Source organism: Calliphora vicina, chromosome 5 (assembly GCF_958450345.1).
Source record: "Calliphora vicina chromosome 5, idCalVici1.1, whole genome shotgun sequence".
Lineage (NCBI taxonomy): Eukaryota > Metazoa > Arthropoda > Insecta > Diptera > Calliphoridae > Calliphora > Calliphora vicina.
The window spans coordinates 77,557,187-77,577,837 of record NC_088784.1 but is presented as its reverse complement, the minus strand read 5'-3'; the positions used below and the strand labels follow the sequence as shown (position 1 = coordinate 77,577,837).

At 31.9% G+C, this 20,651-nt stretch overlaps 1 protein-coding gene across 1 annotated transcript in view; it reads left to right on the top strand.

The window, feature by feature from the left end:
- Positions 1-20,651, top strand: part of Rab3 (RAS oncogene family member Rab3) — a 48,425-nt gene that overhangs the window by 796 nt on the left and 26,978 nt on the right. The window contains exon 2 of the mRNA XM_065511842.1: positions 3,491-3,834. Within this exon, the coding sequence (XP_065367914.1) occupies positions 3,832-3,834 (3 nt within the window). The 5' untranslated portion in view covers positions 3,491-3,831. The remainder of the gene's footprint in view (positions 1-3,490; positions 3,835-20,651) is intronic.

Genomic DNA, 20,651 nt, shown 5'->3' with positions numbered 1-20,651 from the left:
CAGATTCTTTTTCAGCTGTGCCAGTTGTCATACAAAAAATTCGTTTAGGAATTATTAAAGAATTACTCACACTCTCCGTCTGATTTGATTTGAGAATTGTTGATGGTAGTTAATTTTTATGGTTTAAATTGCAAATACTATCAATCATATTATGACAATTTCTTTTACAAATTATTAATTTGATACATATTGAGACAATTCGTATATTAAAATGTTCATTAATTTTAATACAATTAAAAATATGTACTTCAAATAACTCTTCAAATTAATTAATTCTGAATTAAACTTAATTCACTAAAATCGTAATTCTGAATTAAAAGTTTTAGAAATTCATTTCAAAAACAAATTCTTTAGCTTCATTAAAAATCTTTTATTTCAATAGAATTCATTCATTGTTGAATAAATTCAAAATAAAATTCATTCAACCTTTGAATAATTAAATTTTTGTTAATTCAAATCTAATAAAAATTATGTTCTTCATTCAGTTGTGTTTTTATTTTGTTTTTAATCATTTACAAAATGAATTGAAATAAATTGTCTGGCTGGATTTGATTTCAATAAAACTTGAATAATTCAATAAAGAATTAATTCTCAAGTGGAATGAATTCAATACATTTGAAGTACTTGGGAATTATGCCATGGAATTAATTCATAATGAAATCTTAATAAGAATAAAATAATATTTTGGTTTTGAAAATTGAATTAAGAATTATGTATTTCGAATCTTTGACTTCAAATACAATGGCTGGTTATTTTTTATAAATATTTACATATAAAATTGTATTTAAAATTGTTATATTGAGTGTATGACTTTTATTTTGAAACATTGGATTGGCCATTGTTAGCTATGACATATTTCCTTCATTCTGGCAAAATATGGATGCCGAGCCAAATGAATTGCTCATCTTTTGAGATCAAGAACGAATCAAGCCAATATAGAATACTCGGTTCCAAAGTGAAGCGTATCCCAAAGAGACCGTTATGCATCGATCGGAACAAATAGTAGTCGGACGGTGCATGGTTTGGTGAGGCAAAATTTCACAACCACTTCATTCTAAATAGTTTTTAACAGGTATTGAAACATGTGGCCGATCGTTGCCATAATGGAATATTATGGTTTCATGTCTGGTCGTTTTTCGGAAAATGCTCGCTTCAAACGAATTTGTTGCATTCGGTACAGGTTCCCTATGATGGTCCTGTCAGATTTCATCTGCTCATAATATATAGCACCCTTTTGCTCCCACCAAATACAGAAAATTACCATAATGCCATGAATATTTCACTTTGGTTTGAAATCGTCTGGTTGGCCGGGCATCACATAAAAGAGATCGTATGTCGTAATGGATCCATTTTTCATCGCATTTAATAATTCGTTGCAAAAATTATATTCTTTTATAGCGTTCAAACATCATTTCGGATATGCAAAATCGTCCTTCAAGGTCTCTCGGCTTCAATTCGTTTTAAAATTGCTGCTTGAGTAGCTCCCAATAATTTTGCAAGATCTTGTTGAGTTTTACAACAGTTTTCATGATAAGCGTCTCGGCTTATCAGGGTTTTAGGCGTTCGGCGCAGGTCTCTGCTGGTTGGTTACGACAGGACAATAAACATAGCTATGGGAACTCTGCACCATCAATTTAAAATGGTAAAAAATGGTTTACTGATTTTCTTTGTGTCCTTACAAACACGGAAGATGACGATCGTTATGGACGCCCAATTGAGGTCTCTAAGATTTTTTTTTTCGCGGAGTCAATTAGTCCGTGACATTTTGCATGAAACACATGTTTTTGGATAAAAATTTTATTTTTCAACATAGTCTCCTTTGAGCTCTATACACTTTTTCCTACGTTTCTCCAATTTGTTTATGCCTTCCAAAAAATAAGATTTGTCGTGGTCATCAAATCTCTTTCCGCCGAACAATTTGTAGCCAATTCATGGATTTTAGCCATTGAAACTGCACATGTGTGCACCCGATTGTGAGCAAACGCGGCAGCCATCTTGCGGGAAGCTTTCTCATATCCAAGTGATCATTCAAAATTGAAACCACTGAGCACTTTCAATCTCCGATCGGCCAACACTACATCGTGATTTTTTCAATTGTTTCGGGTGTAGGGACCTCAACTGGGCGTCTAGAACATTCGCAATCTTCCGTGCTTGTACGGCCACAATGAAATTCAGTAAACCACTTTTTTACCATTGAAATTTATGGTGAAGAGTTCCCATAGTATTTATCAAGGTTAGCCTTGGATTTTTTCCACAAAAAATAATGCTTAATGAGCAGACGAAATTCACTTTATTCCATTTTTTCCTCAAGTTACGAGGTAGTCTGCTATCAATGGCTGTCAAAAACACAAACTAAACGACGAAACTTGTTCTAATTTTGACAGAAGTCAGCTGACAGATGCCTGTTGATGGTAGCAGTGTTGCCCTTTCATTTAAGTGCGGGAAATTCAAAAAGTCACGGACTTATTGACCCACCCTCGTAACTGTGATATTATTATAAACATTTTATCCAAATATAGCGACTTTAGATCCATATTTGGCATTATTTAGCTACATTAAAGCCGTATACACACATGCCCCCATTTTCTCAACCTATGGTTATCGGTTTTCGTAACGATATACTTCCAATTAATATAATTTTTGTATGAGAACTGTCAGTATGTCGTCACGATAAAAAATAACCAGAGATTGAGAAAATGGGGCTTAGAGTTTGTATTGAAATACATTTTGTATTTTGGGAGAAGTTTTTGTAACACAAATGAAAAATTCGTCAAAAATATTATTTCTATAAAAAGGTCCTACACGAATTTCGTTTTGTGTTGCAAAAATCGGTTAGTAAAAGTAAAAAAATCATATCCAACATCATACTCGTTAAAACATTAAAAATCACTTAAATTGATTACATTATATTGAACCTCTGAACATAATCATTATTGTTCTACTTGAAAGGGCATTTTTTTGTTGCCAAACTTGTTGTTATTGTAGTTGTATGTACCCCACCAACGATTTTCTGCGTATTATTTGCAACATCATCAGCAGCCAACAGCCACTGGAACTGAATTAGACGCAGCAGCAGCAGCAATAGTATCACATACCAGCGCAGTAGTTGTACAACAAGCAAGCAACAACCACACAACATCAAAAAATCACTTAATATTAAGACAATTATTGGAAAAAAAGGAAATTGGCTACAAGAGTCCTTCCTTTAACATCATTAAGAATTAAAAAATAAAAAATAAACACACATAAACATTTTAACTGACTTAAATACGAGTACTAACAACTTCTAACAATTTAAAACCAAAAAAATCCAAAAAATAAGTGTCTTGTTAAATTTATTGCTGAATTTTTCCGTTCGTCGCCATATTTATTAAAAAAAAGAAAAACCAAAAGGAAAACAAAAAAAGAACAACAACAACACCTTTCTAAATTTACTAAGCAAAATATATGTATGTATGTATGAATGTTCGTCTGCTTTTTTATTTTCTAGTGCGTGCCTAATAAAATAAAATTAAAAATAAATAAATAAATAAAAAAACGAAAAAAAAGTAGAATAATAAAAATAAAAACCAATCAGGTGTATATATGGATTAATTGTGTCCACTTTAATAATTGTTCTATTTATTGTTGTTTATTGAAAGAAACAACAAAAAAAATATAAAAAAGGAATTCACATTTAACAAAAGAGGAAGAGGATAAAAAGTGGAACAACAACGTTGCCAAATTTCTTAATTATTTACATACAATTTGTACAAACTAGTACAAATACATAAAATACAATCCATATTTTTCTACAACTTTAAAAGGAAGTTTTAAAACAAATCTACACAAATGGTAAGTGCAATAAATATACATATTAACAAAATACTATTTTTAAAGAAGAAATTTTAAAAATACTGGCAATGCCAAACATTAGTACGTATGGGATTCGGGATTTTGTAAAAAAAAATTTCATAATGAAAATTTAAATAAATATAACAAATCAAAATCGAATTCATTGAATTAAAATAAATTGGAAATAAACAAGGGTGGGCCAAAAAGTCCGTGCTTTTTATAATGAAACACAGTTTTTAGATAAAAAATTACTCTATTGGGTGTTTGACTTAAAAATGTCGACATTTTTTAAAAGTTTTAGCTTTTATTTTAAAACATTTGTACAATATAAATTTATTTAAAGCATTGGCCATTGTTAGCTATGATATTTTCCCATCTTTCTGGCAACATATGGATTCCGGGCCAAAAGCCAATTTCTGATCTCTGTTCCAAAGTGAAGAGTATCCCAGAGAGACAGTTTTGCATCGATCAAAACAAATAGTAGTCGAAGGGGACAAGGTCTGCACTACAAAGCGGGTAAGGCAAAATTTCCCAACCACTTCATTCTAAATACTTTTTAATAGGTATTGCAACATGTGGCCGAGCGTTGTCATGATGGAATATTACGGTTTCATGTCCGGCCGCATATTCTGATCGTTTATCGGCGAATGCACGATTCAAACAAATCATCCCTGTGATGGTCGGGTCAGATTTTATAGATAGGACCCTTTTGATCCCACCAAATACAGAGAATTGCCTTAGCGTCAGGGATAATTGGCTTTTGTGTCGATTCGGCTGTTTGGTCGATCACTTAAGCTTCAGGTTATCGTAATGGATACATTTTTCATTTCAAGTAAAGATTTGGTGCAAAATTGATTTTATTTTATAGCGGTCAAGCATAATTTCGGACATGCAATATCGTTTTTCAAGGTCGCTCGGTTTCAATTCATATGGTACCCAATTTCCCTGCTTTAGGATGAATCCTGCAAACGTTTTGAAATTGTTGCTGGAGTAGCTCCCAATGATTTTGCAAATTCTTGTTGAGTTTTACAACAATCTTCATTGAGTAATGTTTCAAATTCGTGGTCTTCAAACGTTTTGGCTGGCCTGGGCGATACACTCAATATTTTTCAACATAGTCTCCTTTAAGATCTCTGCACTTTTCTCCAATTTTTGTATCCCTTCCAAAAAAAAAATTGGACGAGGTAATCAAAGTATGTTTCAGGTTTTGAAACAAGAAATAGTCACTCGGGACTAAATCCGGAGAATAGTTCGGAGGAGTGAGCGTTTCGTATTCTAATTTATGGAAACTGCACATGTGTGTAACCTTTTGTTCACCCGATTGTGAGCAAACAGCGGCAGCCATCTTACGGAAAGCTTTCTCATACCCAAGTGATCATTAAACATTGAATTCACTGAGCTATGTGAGATACCTATGGTTTCTTTTTCTCTTGTACTTTCAATCTCCGATCGGCCAGCATCATGTCGTGATTTTTTCAATTGTTTCGGGTGCAGAGACCTCAACTGTTCGTTCAGAACGTTCGGAATCTTCCGTGTTTGTACGGTGATGGTGCAGAATTCCCATAGTAGTTATCAAGCTTAGCATTGGTTTGAGTGATGGTTTTTTTTCGCAAAAAAAAATGCTTAATGAGCAGACGAAATTCACTTTTTCTCAATTTCTCCTCAGGTCACGCGGTAGTCTGCTATCAATGGCTGTCAAACACAAACTAAATGACTCCGATGTTCAAATTTTGACAGGAGTCAACTGACAGATGCCTGTCGACAGGAGCAGTGTTTCAGTTAAGAGCCGGGAAATTCAAAAAGTCTCGGAAAGACCTTTCAATGTAGATATAATTGATAACAAAAGTCGTATACATATTAATATTTATCTCAGTTTTCTGAACTTTATGATGGTGACAAAACTAGAACACAACTGAAAGCAGAGCATCGAATTAATTAATTCAATTTAAGCTTAGTTCACTAAAATCTTAATTCGGAATTAAACAAATGTCAACCATTCATTCCATAAATCCATTGCCAACAATTAATTCTTTAGCATCATTGAAAGTATTTTATTTAAATAGAATACATTCATCGTTAAATTAATTCATAACAGAATTCATTCATTATCCTTTGAATGATTGAATGAAATTTTGTTAATTCAAATCTAATACAAACCTCTATATCTGAAAAATATTTGATTGTCACATATATGTATGTACATAAATTTGAGAACATCTTTTAATAAATCTTCTAAGAAAAAATAAAAAAAGATTGACAATTGTTTTTGACAGATTTCTTCGAATTACTTTAATGACGTGGGCAAATCAAATGATAAGATATATGGGTACATAACTCGTCCATATATACACACATATGTAAATAAAGAAACAAATAAAAAGTAAAATAATTTTACATGTTTTTTTAGCATTCTAAAATGGAATAATAAAAAACCCTTCACAAGCACAAGTTTCCATTTAAATGTAGGATAAAGTTATTGATTTTTTTGATTTGCTCTATGTTGTGTACAGAACATTAGATATTTAGCAAACATATTGTTAGTTTTTTATTTGAATTATTTCAAAATATTATAATACACTTTCCAGGATCCCTTTTTCATGAAAACATAATAAATTTATAAGAAAATTAGGGCGAATTTTCTATAAATATTTTCATTTAATTTTTTAGATCTCAATTCTTTTTGGAATTATAAGCGTATTGGAAACTGTTTAAACCCATTGACAAACATTAGTCTTCTATTTGCTATTTCTATTGAATTATATTTAAAATGGCACAAGAGAGATAAGAGTGAAATACAGTGTTTGTTTTAATGGCAACATTAGTGATGTTGATTTAATTACAATTTATTTTCTATCTCATATTTATTCATACAAATACAAAATATTTACATATGCAAACATACAGTGGTTGACAATACAATGGAAACTTTTCCAAATATTTAATTAATAGTTCAAAACCTAGAGAAATATACATAGAGCGGAAACTTTATTGTCAATGACTAACTCAGTTGTCAAAAACCTAAGTGGTGAGAATGTATTCGTAAATGAAACAATGTGAAAACAAAAACAACACTCGTAGTTTTCTCCTAGTTTCCGCTCTTGTCGTTTCTCTATGGTTCAAAATCCCAAAAAAATTCATATGAAATTTTTATTTTCATACCCTTTACCTTCCGACCCTATAAAGTATATATATTCTGGATCCTTATAGATAGCGGAGTCGATTAAGCCATGTCCGTCTGCCTGTCTGTTGAAATCAATTTTCTGAAGACCCGAGATATCTTCGGGATCCAAATCTTCAATAATTCTGTCAGGTATGCTTTCGAGAAGTTTCCTATTTAAAATCAGCAAAATCTGTCCATAAATGGCTGAGATATTAGGAAAAAACCAGGACAACCTCGATTTTTGACCTATTTTTTACCTATATCTGGATTACTATGGATATCTAATGATAGATATTTCAAAGACCTTTGCAACGACGTACTATATAAGACCATAGTAAGTTTGACCCACAATGGGTCAAAATCGGAAGAAATATATTTTAAACCGAAATTTTTTTTTAACCAAAAAAAAAAATTTAAAACCAAAAAATTGCCCGACTTCATAAACGCAGTAATGCAAAGCAATACTTTGTGACATTCATGAACGCATAAATGTTTTGTAAAGAATCATAAATAAAAACAGTTCACAAATTTGACAGATGCTGCGCATGGACAAGCATTGCCGTACAATAATGAACTTGCGACATTGCCAAAACAAAATCTATTGCGTTTATGAACACTATTAATTGCAGTGTTGCTTTGCAAAATGCGTTTATGAAGTCAGTCATTTTTTTTAAAATTTAAAAAAAAAAAATTTTTTTTCAAAATTTAAAAAATTTAAAATAACAATTCGAAAAAATTTTTTTTACAAAAAATTAAAAAAACAACTTTGGAAAAAATAAATTTTGTTTACCTAAAAATATTTAAAATTAGTATTTTGAAGTATAATTTGGTGAAGAGTATATAAGATTCGGCACAGCCGAATATAGCTCTCTTACATGTTTATGTGATGTTTGGTTGAAACCTGAAGTCGCTGAGTGTAGGATAAATAAATATCAAGATACCAAAAATTCATTCTGGGAAAACATTTTTGATTTCCTTGCTATTGGCGACTATAAGATCACAGATTAATATTGCATTAGCACTTGCATCGTCTGGAATAGCTGTCACGTTATTATATTGTGATTTCCATCATACATTGTCTATGATTCCCCGTTTATCACCAGCAGATGAAATGAAGTCATGTTTAAAATCATGTCATTTGTGGTGACACGTACAAACAATCACAAATGTGCCAGTGCAAATACAAAATGATCCATCGGCCGATGACGATAGGAAATGGAAAATTTGCTATTGCAACTGGCTTAATCCATTTGCCCGATAATTTTTCCAATTTCGCACCAACAAAACATAAATTGGTTTCAAATATTGTTATTGTTACAAAAACAAAATACATGTAAAACGTCCACTCAAAGCACTCGTTCGCTATAGAAAAACAGCACATTAAATTACTGAATACTTATGTTTTTTTTTTCAATGTCCTTTGTATTGTCACTCACTGTATAAACATACATTCACAGACACACCGCCATTCTCATTTCTACAAATGTAATTATAACTGATAATGTTAATTTGACTTTGATATGGACTCTCCTCATTAATGATGTATTTCTTTGTGTGGATGTCATCATAATAAGGGTTGCTTTCATTTACAAAACTCTATTTCTTTCATTCTGTTTGTTTTTCATTATTTAGGATAAACATAGATAATACCCTTTGACCTTAATGTGTTTGAAATGAGCGACCTAATTTTAACTTTGCGATTACATTTTAAATACGTGCTATAATCATACTTAAATTTATTAGAGAAATTTTTGTCAGTTCTATTTAAGCTTAATTCACTAAAATCTTAATTTCGACTCAATAATATAAATAATTTTATGGAGTCGGAAATGAAAAATGTGGAAATTACAAACGGAATGACAAACTTAACACTCATGGTGAAGGGAATACAAAAGGTACCATCAATACCGAAATACTGTCCAAATTTGTATCATCATTTTGTACTTTTTCTAGATATATCTCCAAGAGGAGAAGTTTTTTATTTATATGCCTAAAAGGTATTAATTTACCCCACCAAGGATATCGAAATGATATTAGAACTGAACTAGAACTGAACTAGAACTGAACTAGAACTGAACTAGAACTGAACTAGAACTGAACTAGAACTGAACTAGAACTGAACTAGAACTGAACTAGAACTGAACTAGAACTGAACTAGAACTGAACTAGAACTGAACTAGAACTGAACTAGAACTGAACTAGAACTGAACTAGAACTGAACTAGAACTGAACTAGAACTGAACTAGAACTGAACTAGAACTGAACTAGAACTGAACTAGAACTGAACTAGAACTGAACTAGAACTGAACTAGAACTGAACTAGAACTGAACTAGAACTGAACTAGAACTGAACTAGAACTGAACTAGAACTGAACTAGAACTGAACTAGAACTGAACTAGAACTGAACTAGAACTGAACTAGAACTGAACTAGAACTGAACTAGAACTGAACTAGAACTGAACTAGAACTGAACTAGAACTGAACTAGAACTGAACTAGAACTGAACTAGAACTGAACTAGAACTGAACTAGAACTGAACTAGAACTGAACTAGAACTGAACTAGAACTGAACTAGAACTGAACTAGAACTGAACTAGAACTGAACTAGAACTGAACTAGAACTGAACTAGAACTGAACTAGAACTGAACTAGAACTGAACTAGAACTGAACTAGAACTGAACTAGAACTGAACTAGAACTGAACTAGAACTGAACTAGAACTGAACTAGAACTGAACTAGAACTGAACTAGAACTGAACTAGAACTGAACTAGAACTGAACTAGAACTGAACTAGAACTGAACTAGAACTGAACTAGAACTGAACTAGAACTGAACTAGAACTGAACTAGAACTGAACTAGAACTGAACTAGAACTGAACTAGAACTGAACTAGAACTGAACTAGAACTGAACTAGAACTGAACTAGAACTGAACTAGAACTGAACTAGAACTGAACTAGAACTGAACTAGAACTGAACTAGAACTGAACTAGAACTGAACTAGAACTGAACTAGAACTGAACTAGAACTGAACTAGAACTGAACTAGAACTGAACTAGAACTGAACTAGAACTGAACTAGAACTGAACTAGAACTGAACTAGAACTGAACTAGAACTGAACTAGAACTGAACTAGAACTGAACTAGAACTGAACTAGAACTGAACTAGAACTGAACTAGAACTGAACTAGAACTGAACTAGAACTGAACTAGAACTGAACTAGAACTGAACTAGAACTGAACTAGAACTGAACTAGAACTGAACTAGAACTGAACTAGAACTGAACTAGAACTGAACTAGAACTGAACTAGAACTGAACTAGAACTGAACTAGAACTGAACTAGAACTGAACTAGAACTGAACTAGAACTGAACTAGAACCGAACTAGAACTGAACTAGAACCGAACTAGAACTGAACTAGAACTGAACTAGAACTGAACTAGAACTGAACTAGAACTGAACTAGAACTGAACTAGAACTGAACTAGAACTGAACTAGAACTGAACTAGAACTGAACTAGAACTGAACTAGAACTGAACTAGAACTGAACTAGAACTGAACTAGAACTGAACTAGAACTGAACTAGAACTGAACTAGAACTGAACTAGAACTGAACTAGAACTGAACTAGAACTGAACTAGAACTGAACTAGAACTGAACTAGAACTGAACTAGAACTGAACTAGAACTGAACTAGAACTGAACTAGAACTGAACTAGAACTGAACTAGAACTGAACTAGAACTGAACTAGAACTGAACTAGAACTGAACTAGAACTGAACTAGAACTGAACTAGAACTGAACTAGAACTGAACTAGAACTGAACTAGAACTGAACTAGAACTGAACTAGAACTGAACTAGAACTGAACTAGAACTGAACTAGAACTGAACTAGAACTGAACTAGAACTGAACTAGAACTAGAACTTAACTAAACTAGAACATGTTTCTTGCTAGTTTTTTGAGTACATAAACGCTTTTCCAGTAACAATTTGTAATAATTCGTAAATATTTTTAGTTACTGAACAGACTTATTATTTGACATTGACAGAATATATTTTATTTGACTTTTTTTTCTACTCTGATTTGAATAATCGAAAGAATAAAGGTTTGCTTGTCAATTTGCGATAAAATATATTGTTGTTTTACAAACACAATTATGGGGCTTTTTTAACATTTCTTTTGTTGCTGTTTTTATATGAATTTGTCTATCACTAGATGAACAGAAAATAATTTGATAAATACTGGTATCCATAAAAAACCACCCACACAAAAAAGTTTATAGATTTAGACAAATGGTAATGTGTTGTATTTATATATACAAATACACTGTACATACAAAAGTACATAGATAAATATTAGTATAAGGGAATATCCCAGCAACTCTAGGATCCCGAACTAGTGATTTTGCTTATCATTTAGATCAGCTACATAACTAGTTACTTTAACATATACGGGACATCTCATACACCATCCAATAACCGATTGCTTGTAAACAAACCTTCCTCCGACAACTCTCCAAAAAATTACTTCTGGTGGGAAAAATAACTACTTTCTAAAGTACAGTACAAAATAAACGTTTAAAGTGACTACACTATAGGTTACTGGGAGACACTTAAATGACAATTGACTTGAAGCTAGATTACCTATGATGTATAAGGTAACCAATTGACTTCTCTCTGCACTCGGTATTTAGCCAAATGATTCGAGATTAGTGACAATTACTGCCTAGAAAGGATACATTGACTACTTGCTTAACTGCTGGGTATGTTTTGTTTTCTAACAATCACACAAACCTTTTTATTGTGTATTTTATGTATACAATACAATTTACATATACATATGTATGTAAATACAATATGGTTTTCCCACAAAAAGAAATATTAAACAGAAATCTTCAAAAAAAAACCTAAATCGTATATGAAATTTTTGGTTGTTGATATTAAAAATTGTCTTCTTATTCGTAATTGTTTTTTTTTTCAAAAAATATAAAAGAATGATTAAAAAGACAAATTTTTTCTCAAATCTTTTGTAGTCATAGTGACTACTTGACGTATGAGTGCTCTAGATACATGAATATCAAGAAAAATTCCATATTACGTATACGCTCCCCATTGAATTTTTGTTTTTTAATGAACAATTTCAAAACAAGATTATGTTGTTTTAGTTTATTTAAGAAAAGTTACATAATAAAATATAAAAAAAATAATGAAGGGGAAAATGCAAATATTATGTCATAAAAAATATTAAATCTTAGAATAATGCATCATGATATCCAAACGTCACGCAGTAGGGGATCTAAAAAAAAGTGGAAATAAATCTGTAACTTCTAAAGGAAGTGTAGTTGTGTTAATGTTTAGTCTTTAAACATCAAGGGTTGGCAGAGCCTCAAGACCCCAAAAAGTGGATCGTTGGGTATATGATATAAGAAAACATTCGGCTGTGCCAAATCACCAAATTAAAAATATTTTTTTTTTAAAAACTATATTTTTAGCTAAACAAAATTTAAATTTTTTTGTTTTCGAAATTTTTTATAAAAAAGTTTTTTTAAATTTTTCTTAAATTTTTTCTTTTCGAAATGGTTTTTTATTTTTTTTAAAAAAGTTTTTTCCAAATTTTTTTTTTTGGAAAAATAATTTATGACAAAAAACAATGTTTGATGAAAAAAAAAATTCGGGTTAAAAAATATTTTTTCCCGATTTTGACCCATTGTAGGTCCAACTTACTGTAGCCTTATATACATCGCACAGTGGTTCAGAAACGTATTTTTTTGGCAATAATTCGGTATCTCGGGAACTATTAGAGATATTATTACGAAATTTCACTTGATTGGAGCTGAGGTGTTTTCGAGTTGATTTGCAGTTGTTCAGCTTCCTAGGGATAATGGGGGCCAGTACGTGGCCCCTCAAATTTGGTCACCTCGGGTCTTAATTTTTTAAAAAAATCGCCAAAAATCCATTTATGATCCGAATGAGCTGAAATTTTAAATATAAATAGTCCTTGAGAAAATCTACTACATCGTTGCAATGGACTTTAAAATATCTATCATTATGGATAATATTGTCTATATTAATGACTTAGTAATTCAGATATCGATCAAAAATCGAGGTTTACCCGTTTTTTCCTTATATATCAGCCATTTCTGGGCCGATTTTTCGAGAAAAACGACTTTGAATGTTTTATAACATTTTAATTTTTCTTAAATAAATTTTCAACAAATCATGCGATTTCTGAAATAAAACCTGATTTAAATAGTAGATACTAATATCTTTCTCTCCAAAATAGTGCACTTTTGTTGTTCCATCAGAATACGATAATTTTGAATTTATGCAATTTTGTATCAATTTTGCAAGTGAAAAGTGGGTTAGGTTCACACGGTGGTCTTGTGGCCTATTATGATACTATTAGAAATTTTCCCATATGATGTGAATTATACATGAAGAAAGAATAATTGTCTTCCCTAATCCGGACGACTTTGCGACTCCTGTGGTCCCCGTGAGGACTAACCAGTACTACTGACGACACTCGAAGCTCTTCTCCTCCCCCAGCTGACCCGTCAACTACCAGCATGGATTCCGTAAGATGCATAGCACCACCACAGCATTAACCGACATAGTAGCTCAGATCTCACAGGGCTTAAATCAGCAGAGGCCTTGTGAACGGACTATCCTAGTACCACTTGCCTGTCGAAAGCATTCGACACTGTCAGTCACGCCACACTCTTCCAGGAAATCCTGCAGTCCACAATGCCCAACAACGCGAAGAGATGGATAGTGAATTATCTGAGTGGCAGGCAGTCGTTTGTGGAGTTTAGAGACAAATGCTAAAAACCCCGTAGAGTTACACAAGGAGTCCCTTAGGGCGGGGTCCTGTCGCCACTTCTGTTTAACTTCTACCTATCTAAACTCCCAGTGCCCCCACAGGGTGTGGAGGTTATCACCTATATGGACGACTGCACCATCTTGGCGACAGGTCACAACGTTGAAGAGCTTTGCGGTTTGGTAAATGGTTATCTCAACGAAATCCACAATTTCTTCACTGCACATAACCTGCAGCTACCTAGGCATGTCAGACAGGACCTTAGAAAATACGAGGAGAGCATACAGAGGTATGTGCAGGATCCATTTGATCGCAGCTCGTATTTGACAGCTTTGAACGACATACATAGAGACGCCATCAATACCGTATGAATGTCGTACTTGGAGGTCGCCCACCACCGATAGCAGACGCCGAAAAAGTTCTACCGCGTAAAACAAGAGTCGTTCTGGCACAACTAAGATCAGGATGGAGCAACAGGCTTAATGCCTTCTGGTCCCGCATAGACCGTGCATGTGGTCAGGGTCCCCATGATACCCTCCACATTTTCAACTGTCCAGCCAGCCCTACTTCACTACGTCCATTAGATTTATGGGCCCACCCAGCAGAAGTAGCACAATTCCTTGGACTTGATCTTGCAGAACCCCCAGATTAAATATTGTAAAATTATTGAAGCTGCTACAACAACAAATTTCATCAGATTTGTCAGCAATACAGCTTCGAGATAGTCCAGATCTATACCAAGATGTATTAGTCTACGCTCTTGTAAAACGGGGCAGTCACATAAAATTTATTGTACCTATTTCTCATCTAAACAGTTTCTAGTGATGCCATCATGACCTGGACGCCATTTTAACTCTTGTAGTCTAAGTTTGGCCAGTGAATGAAAACATTTAGACCTAATTACGTTGATGTTAAGAGCATTGATTGGAGCAAGACTGTTCATCGGATTCATATCGGGGCTGTACCGATGGTAGACCTCTGGAAAACTGTACAAGTGCCTGAGAGAAACCAAAGGTCACCGAAATTCCCTACGTTTCGACTATAAGCCGTCTTTCTAGAAAATTATTTTTGCACCGCATTTGAACTTTGCATCATTACATGCGATGAAAAATTAATTCATTACTATCGGGGTTGTCATAGAATCCAATCATTGTCGGAATCGGTTTTGAAAACGACAAAAATGCTACATTTGTTTTATGAAATCCAATGGAATTTTTTGTCTAATCGTTTTCAAAGCCGCTTACGACAATGATTGGATTCTATGACAAACCCGAATAACCCGAAGCATAAGGCCCAAGCCACGCAATGAGCGGCTAAGCGGCGAGTGTCAGAGCGATGAGCATCAAAAAATTAAAACATATGAAATACTACTAAAGTGACCACGCAATAAGCGGAATTTCTGAGCGGCTAAGCGGTAGTATTACATATATTTTAATTTTTTGACGCTCATCGCTCTGACGCTCATTGTGAGCTTCGGCCTAAGAGATCGTATGTGGAGACCAGTCAACCAGTCGAATCGACACCAAAGCCAAATATCTATGGCGCTAATGTAATGCTCTTTATTTGGTGGGAGCAAAAGGGTCTTATCTATTAATAGCTGCTAAGATCTGGCCAGACTATCACAGGGAACCTGCACCGAACGCAACTGATCCGTTTGAATTTGTGGCAAGACATGAAATCGTAATATTCTATCATGGCAATGCTCGGCCTCATGTTGCAATACCTGTTAAAGAGTTTATAGTCCAGACCGTGCCTCGTCCGACTAATATTTGTTTCGATCGATGCAGAACGCAATCTCTGGGATACGCATCACTTTGGAACAGAGTATCCGAAATTGGCTTGATTGGTTCTTGGCCTAAAAAGATGAGCTGTTCTTTTGGTTCGGAATCCATAATGACTTTGAACTATGAATGAATTTATATTGTACTAATATTTAAAAATAAAAGCTAAAAATTTGAAAAAAAAAATCCCCAATACAATTGAACAATTGTGAAATGCATTTGGAAAATTCTGAAGTACAAATTAAAATACTAAAATGAAAATTGAAATAGAAACTTCTGAAATACTATTGGAAATGATGTAGAACATGTTTTGAAAAATGCAATATCGATTCTCATTCAAATTATTCTGAATGAATTAATATTGCAAAAAACTACCCACACAAAATTAATGGCGGAAAATTTCTTTAATTTTTAATGCATATATCTTATCCTTATATAAAATTTAAGATTCAATTTTATTGTTTTAAAATTTAAACAAAAAAAACTCCATTTCTTATTCATGTAATGCTGCTCACTGCGTGTTAAACCATCTTAAACAAGCAACAAAATAACCTTTTAAAAATCACGTATTCAATTTTTAAATTAAAATAACTTAGGATGTATGAAATCATCTAGGTTGGGTATATTTCCTGTAAAGTCTTGTCGAATATACTCAAATAAACATGTTTGCTACGAGTAAGTGAGTGTGTCGGTAGTTTTGTTAATAAGTTTAATTTAAAAGGTTTACTTTACACTCAATATCCTTTTGAGGTTATACAAATTATACAACACTTGGATTTATATAAAAATTGTGCATGTGTGTGTTGGCTAGATAAATTGGCTTAAATCCTTTGAAAACCTCTTAATTCTTTACTACATATTCATGTTATTTCCTCTTTCTCTCAATTTCCTGTGCAGTAAACACTGTTCATATACACAAACATTTATTTAACTTAAAATCTGTGTCTGATACATGACATGACTGGAAAGGTTATAATATCCCAGCAGTGCTGGCTGAGTTTGCAGAAGTAGTGAATTTGTCTAGCATTTGCGTGTCCTAGGGGAAAGTCATTTGATCCTTCTTAAATTACAAAGACTAAACTCTAAGTTACAAAAGGACACTCAGTGACAATTGACTCTCCTATATACTACTTCTGGTAGCAACAGTAACTATTTTTTAAAATGTCAGTTTAAAAAAAATGTAAGTGATTACACTCTAGATTACTTAGAGACTCAAAAGTGACAATTCACTTCAGATTACCTGGAAAAGTAACTAATATTACAAATCACTAGTTCTGTTTACTTGGCCAGAACTGCTGGGATACTATAGATTTGTTTGATTCTAAGTGGTGTAATATTGTGTGTTAAATGTTGTGATTGACATTTGCTTTGGCATACAATGGGAAACAGTGAAAAAACCATTAATACAAGTATTTTTTGTTTAAGGATAAGAGAGAAAAAGTTGTTTTATCATTAATTATTTATATTACCTTATTGTAATCACAGACATATGTATACGAATTGAGTGAATTAAAATGGAATGCTAGAGAATGGCGAGATATGTTTAGACGAATAAAGTATAGAACAGCAAAGCAAAGTCATAAAATATTTAACAAAATAAATTTGTTTTACATGAAAATATAATACAGAGTAGATATACTAATAACAAATATAAAAATTTCTAGAAAAGTACTTTTTCATTTAGTACATTTTGTTAAAAAAAAGTACTTAAAATTGTACTAGTGCTAGAAAAGTCCCATAAGAAATTTGTTTAAGAAAATATAAAAAATTCTGGAAAACAATTTTTTTTATTTAGTACCATTTTTTAATAAAAAAAACTACAATAGAAGAGTAATTTTGAAGAAATTATGTATAAAACTTTATAGAAAAACAAGTAAGAGTGCTATATTCGGCCGTGCCGAATCTTATATACCCTTCACCAAATTATAATTCAAAATCAGAGACATAACTGTTATAAGAAATATCAAAAAAAATTTAGCCATAACTGTTATATTGTAGAAAAAAATTTTTGTTTCTTTAAATAATAGTTATTCTCAAAGAAAATAAGTTTTGCTTTTCAATAAGTGTTATTCATAACAAATATTTTTTTTCGTTGCTCATAACTTTTATTTTTAAGTTTTATGTTTTTACGTTGCCTTATAAGAGTTATTCATAATAAATATTATTTTACGTTACTCATAACTTTTATTTTCGATTTATATTTTTTTACGTTGCCTAATAAGAGTTATTTATAATAAATATTTTTTTTCGTTACTCATAACTTTTATTTTCGATTTAACTTCACCTGAAGTATCTCCACTTCAACCAATATCCGATTTTCTGATTGCATTGGCGTAGATAGGGGGGTGCTGGGGTGGTCAAAACCACCACAGACTCGCATCTGACCACCCCAGATAAAAATTTGGAAAGTCGCAGAAAGATTTGTTTGGATTTGTAGATTGTTCCAGTGTCTTAGAACATTAACTATGGGGGTTTTGGAACTCAAAAAGTTAAAAAATATTCCAATGCCAATCGTACAACGGAGCACATGTTATGTATGGTTTTAAAAACGGTTTACAAGCTAAAATAAAGGAGTCAAATCTGCAAGCCATTTTGGTTCATTGTTTGTCCGACAGGATAAACTTAGTTATTGTGGATTCGTGTTCACAAATAACATCAGCGCAAACATTGTTAGCATAGAGGCTTTTTGCATTCACTTTTCGAAACCAGAAAATAATAATGATTTAAAAAGCCTAAGCGAAGCTCTTCAAATTAAACAGTATAAAATAAAAAGCCTTTGCACAACTATATGGAGTTGTACAGTATAAAATAAACAGCCTTTGCACAACTATATGGAGTTGTAGATATTGAAAATTGTAAGTCAGTAATTCTTGAAGATTTTTATTTTATTTACATACTTTTACAAGTGGCAATAAGCCTTACTATTAGTTCTGCTAGTTGCGAAAGAAGTTTCTCAGCTACGCGTAGAATAAAACAATGGTTACAAAGTGCAATTTCAGGAAAGATTTTCAAATTTAGTAGTTTTTTTCAATTAAATTCTTTATTTATAATAATATTTGTACAAAAGCGTATATATATGTATACATATGTGTACAATATTCCATTTTTAAATATAGAGAGTTTAGATATAAATAAATTTTTTCAACTCAAAAATAAATTAGCAGTTTTAAATATCGAAAATGAAGTAGTTATGATAGCAAACTGAATTTTTGTGATATTTTAGTTTTGTTTTAATAAAAAATTATTTTTTTTATAAAAAAATTTTTTATTTTTACTATTTGGGAAGGGCACTTGCCCACCCCAGAATAATAGTCTAGCTACGCTTATGTGTGATTGACTAATCGACGAATCTAAATACGTCATCGTTGTTCGGAACATCAATTAGAGAACTTGAAATGGATTTATCTTCAGAAGATGACAAAGGCAATACATCGCTAGAGTTATTAGCAGCTATAGCTGAAATAGAGAGCTTTAAACCTATGAGACTGGACGTAGAAGCCGATTTGTTGCAATATTAGGAAGAGAAAAAGGATACTTTTGCAATTTTTAAATAAATTGGTTAATATTGTCTATGCTCTGCCGGCTAAACGCCTTTCTGTTGAAAGAGCATTTCCTGCTTTGCGTATTTTGTTGACTGAGAAAAGGTGCAACTTTGCGGACAATGCGTTTGCTAACACATTGATTGTGAAACAAAATTCTTCATAATTAAATAACACACAATAAAAACCATCAATCTCATACCAAGCTTATTGTTTGCGACTTTAAAGGTTAAATACAATGTATGTACTAATAAAATGCAATCAAGGTGACGAAAGAAACTTCTTTTGAGTTATGAGCAACGAAAAAAATATATTCTTTAGAATAACTCTAAAATAAAATATAAATCGAAAATAAAAGTTATGAGCAACAAAAAAAATATTTATTATGAATAACTTTTATTTGAAAACGTACATGGTACAATCAGTTACCAGGTATAATTATTAGAGAGAGTTTCCAATGTTCAACCCTAAAACGTCAAACTATGTATTTAATCACTTAACTTTTTTTAATTTGTTACCGCGATATTTTTTAAATTTGTTACGTTTTAACTGAAATTATAAACACTTATTAAAAAAAATATAGTTTTTCTTCAATTGTTAGTAAATTTTTGTAATAAAAATTTTAATTCAATTATTTTTTTTGGCATTTCCTTTTTATATTTTTTAATTTTCTTTTGTTTGACGTTATGGGGAATGTATAATTGAGAACATACTTTCTAATAATTGTACCTTGCTTATTCTACAATGGAAAACGTAAAAATTATTCATTGATTTATGCCTAACTTTTTCAGTCTCAAAAAAATTAATAACAGTTATTTTTGGTCTCTGTTCAAAATTCAAAATACAAAATATTTTTTTTCCAAAGTTGTTTTTTTCATTTTTTGGAATTGTCATTTAAATTTAAAAAAAAAATATTTTTGTTTATTCAATCTTTTTTTTGGTGAAAAAAAAAATATTTTCTGATTTTGACCCATTGTAGGTTCAACTTACTATGGTCTTATTTTTTCCTGGTTTTTTCCTCATATCTCAGCCATTTTTGAACCGATTTTGCTTCTCGAAAGCATGTCTGACACAATTATTGAAGATTTGGATCCCGAAGATATCTGGGGTCTTCAGAAAATTTATTTCAACAGACAGACAGTCGGACAGACAGACAGACGGACATGGCTTCTCACGAAGGTGATGGGTATAAAAATATAAACATTTCTAGAAGACTAATTTTTTTCCATTTAGTACCATTTTTTAATAAATAGTACTTTACTAGTAACTTCATTTAGGTACTTTTTCTTAGCTTAAGAGTCCTATAAGAAAAATACTTAAGAAAATGGAAATTTCTAGAAAAATAGGTTTTTCCATTTAGTAACTTTTGTTAAAAAAATGTACTAAATATTTATTTTAGAGTCCTTTAAAAATTATTATTTTAAAACTTAATTTAACACTAGAAGAGAAATGTATTTAAGAAAATATAAAACTTTATAGAAAACTAATGTTTTTCATTTAGTACCTTTTAAAAACACT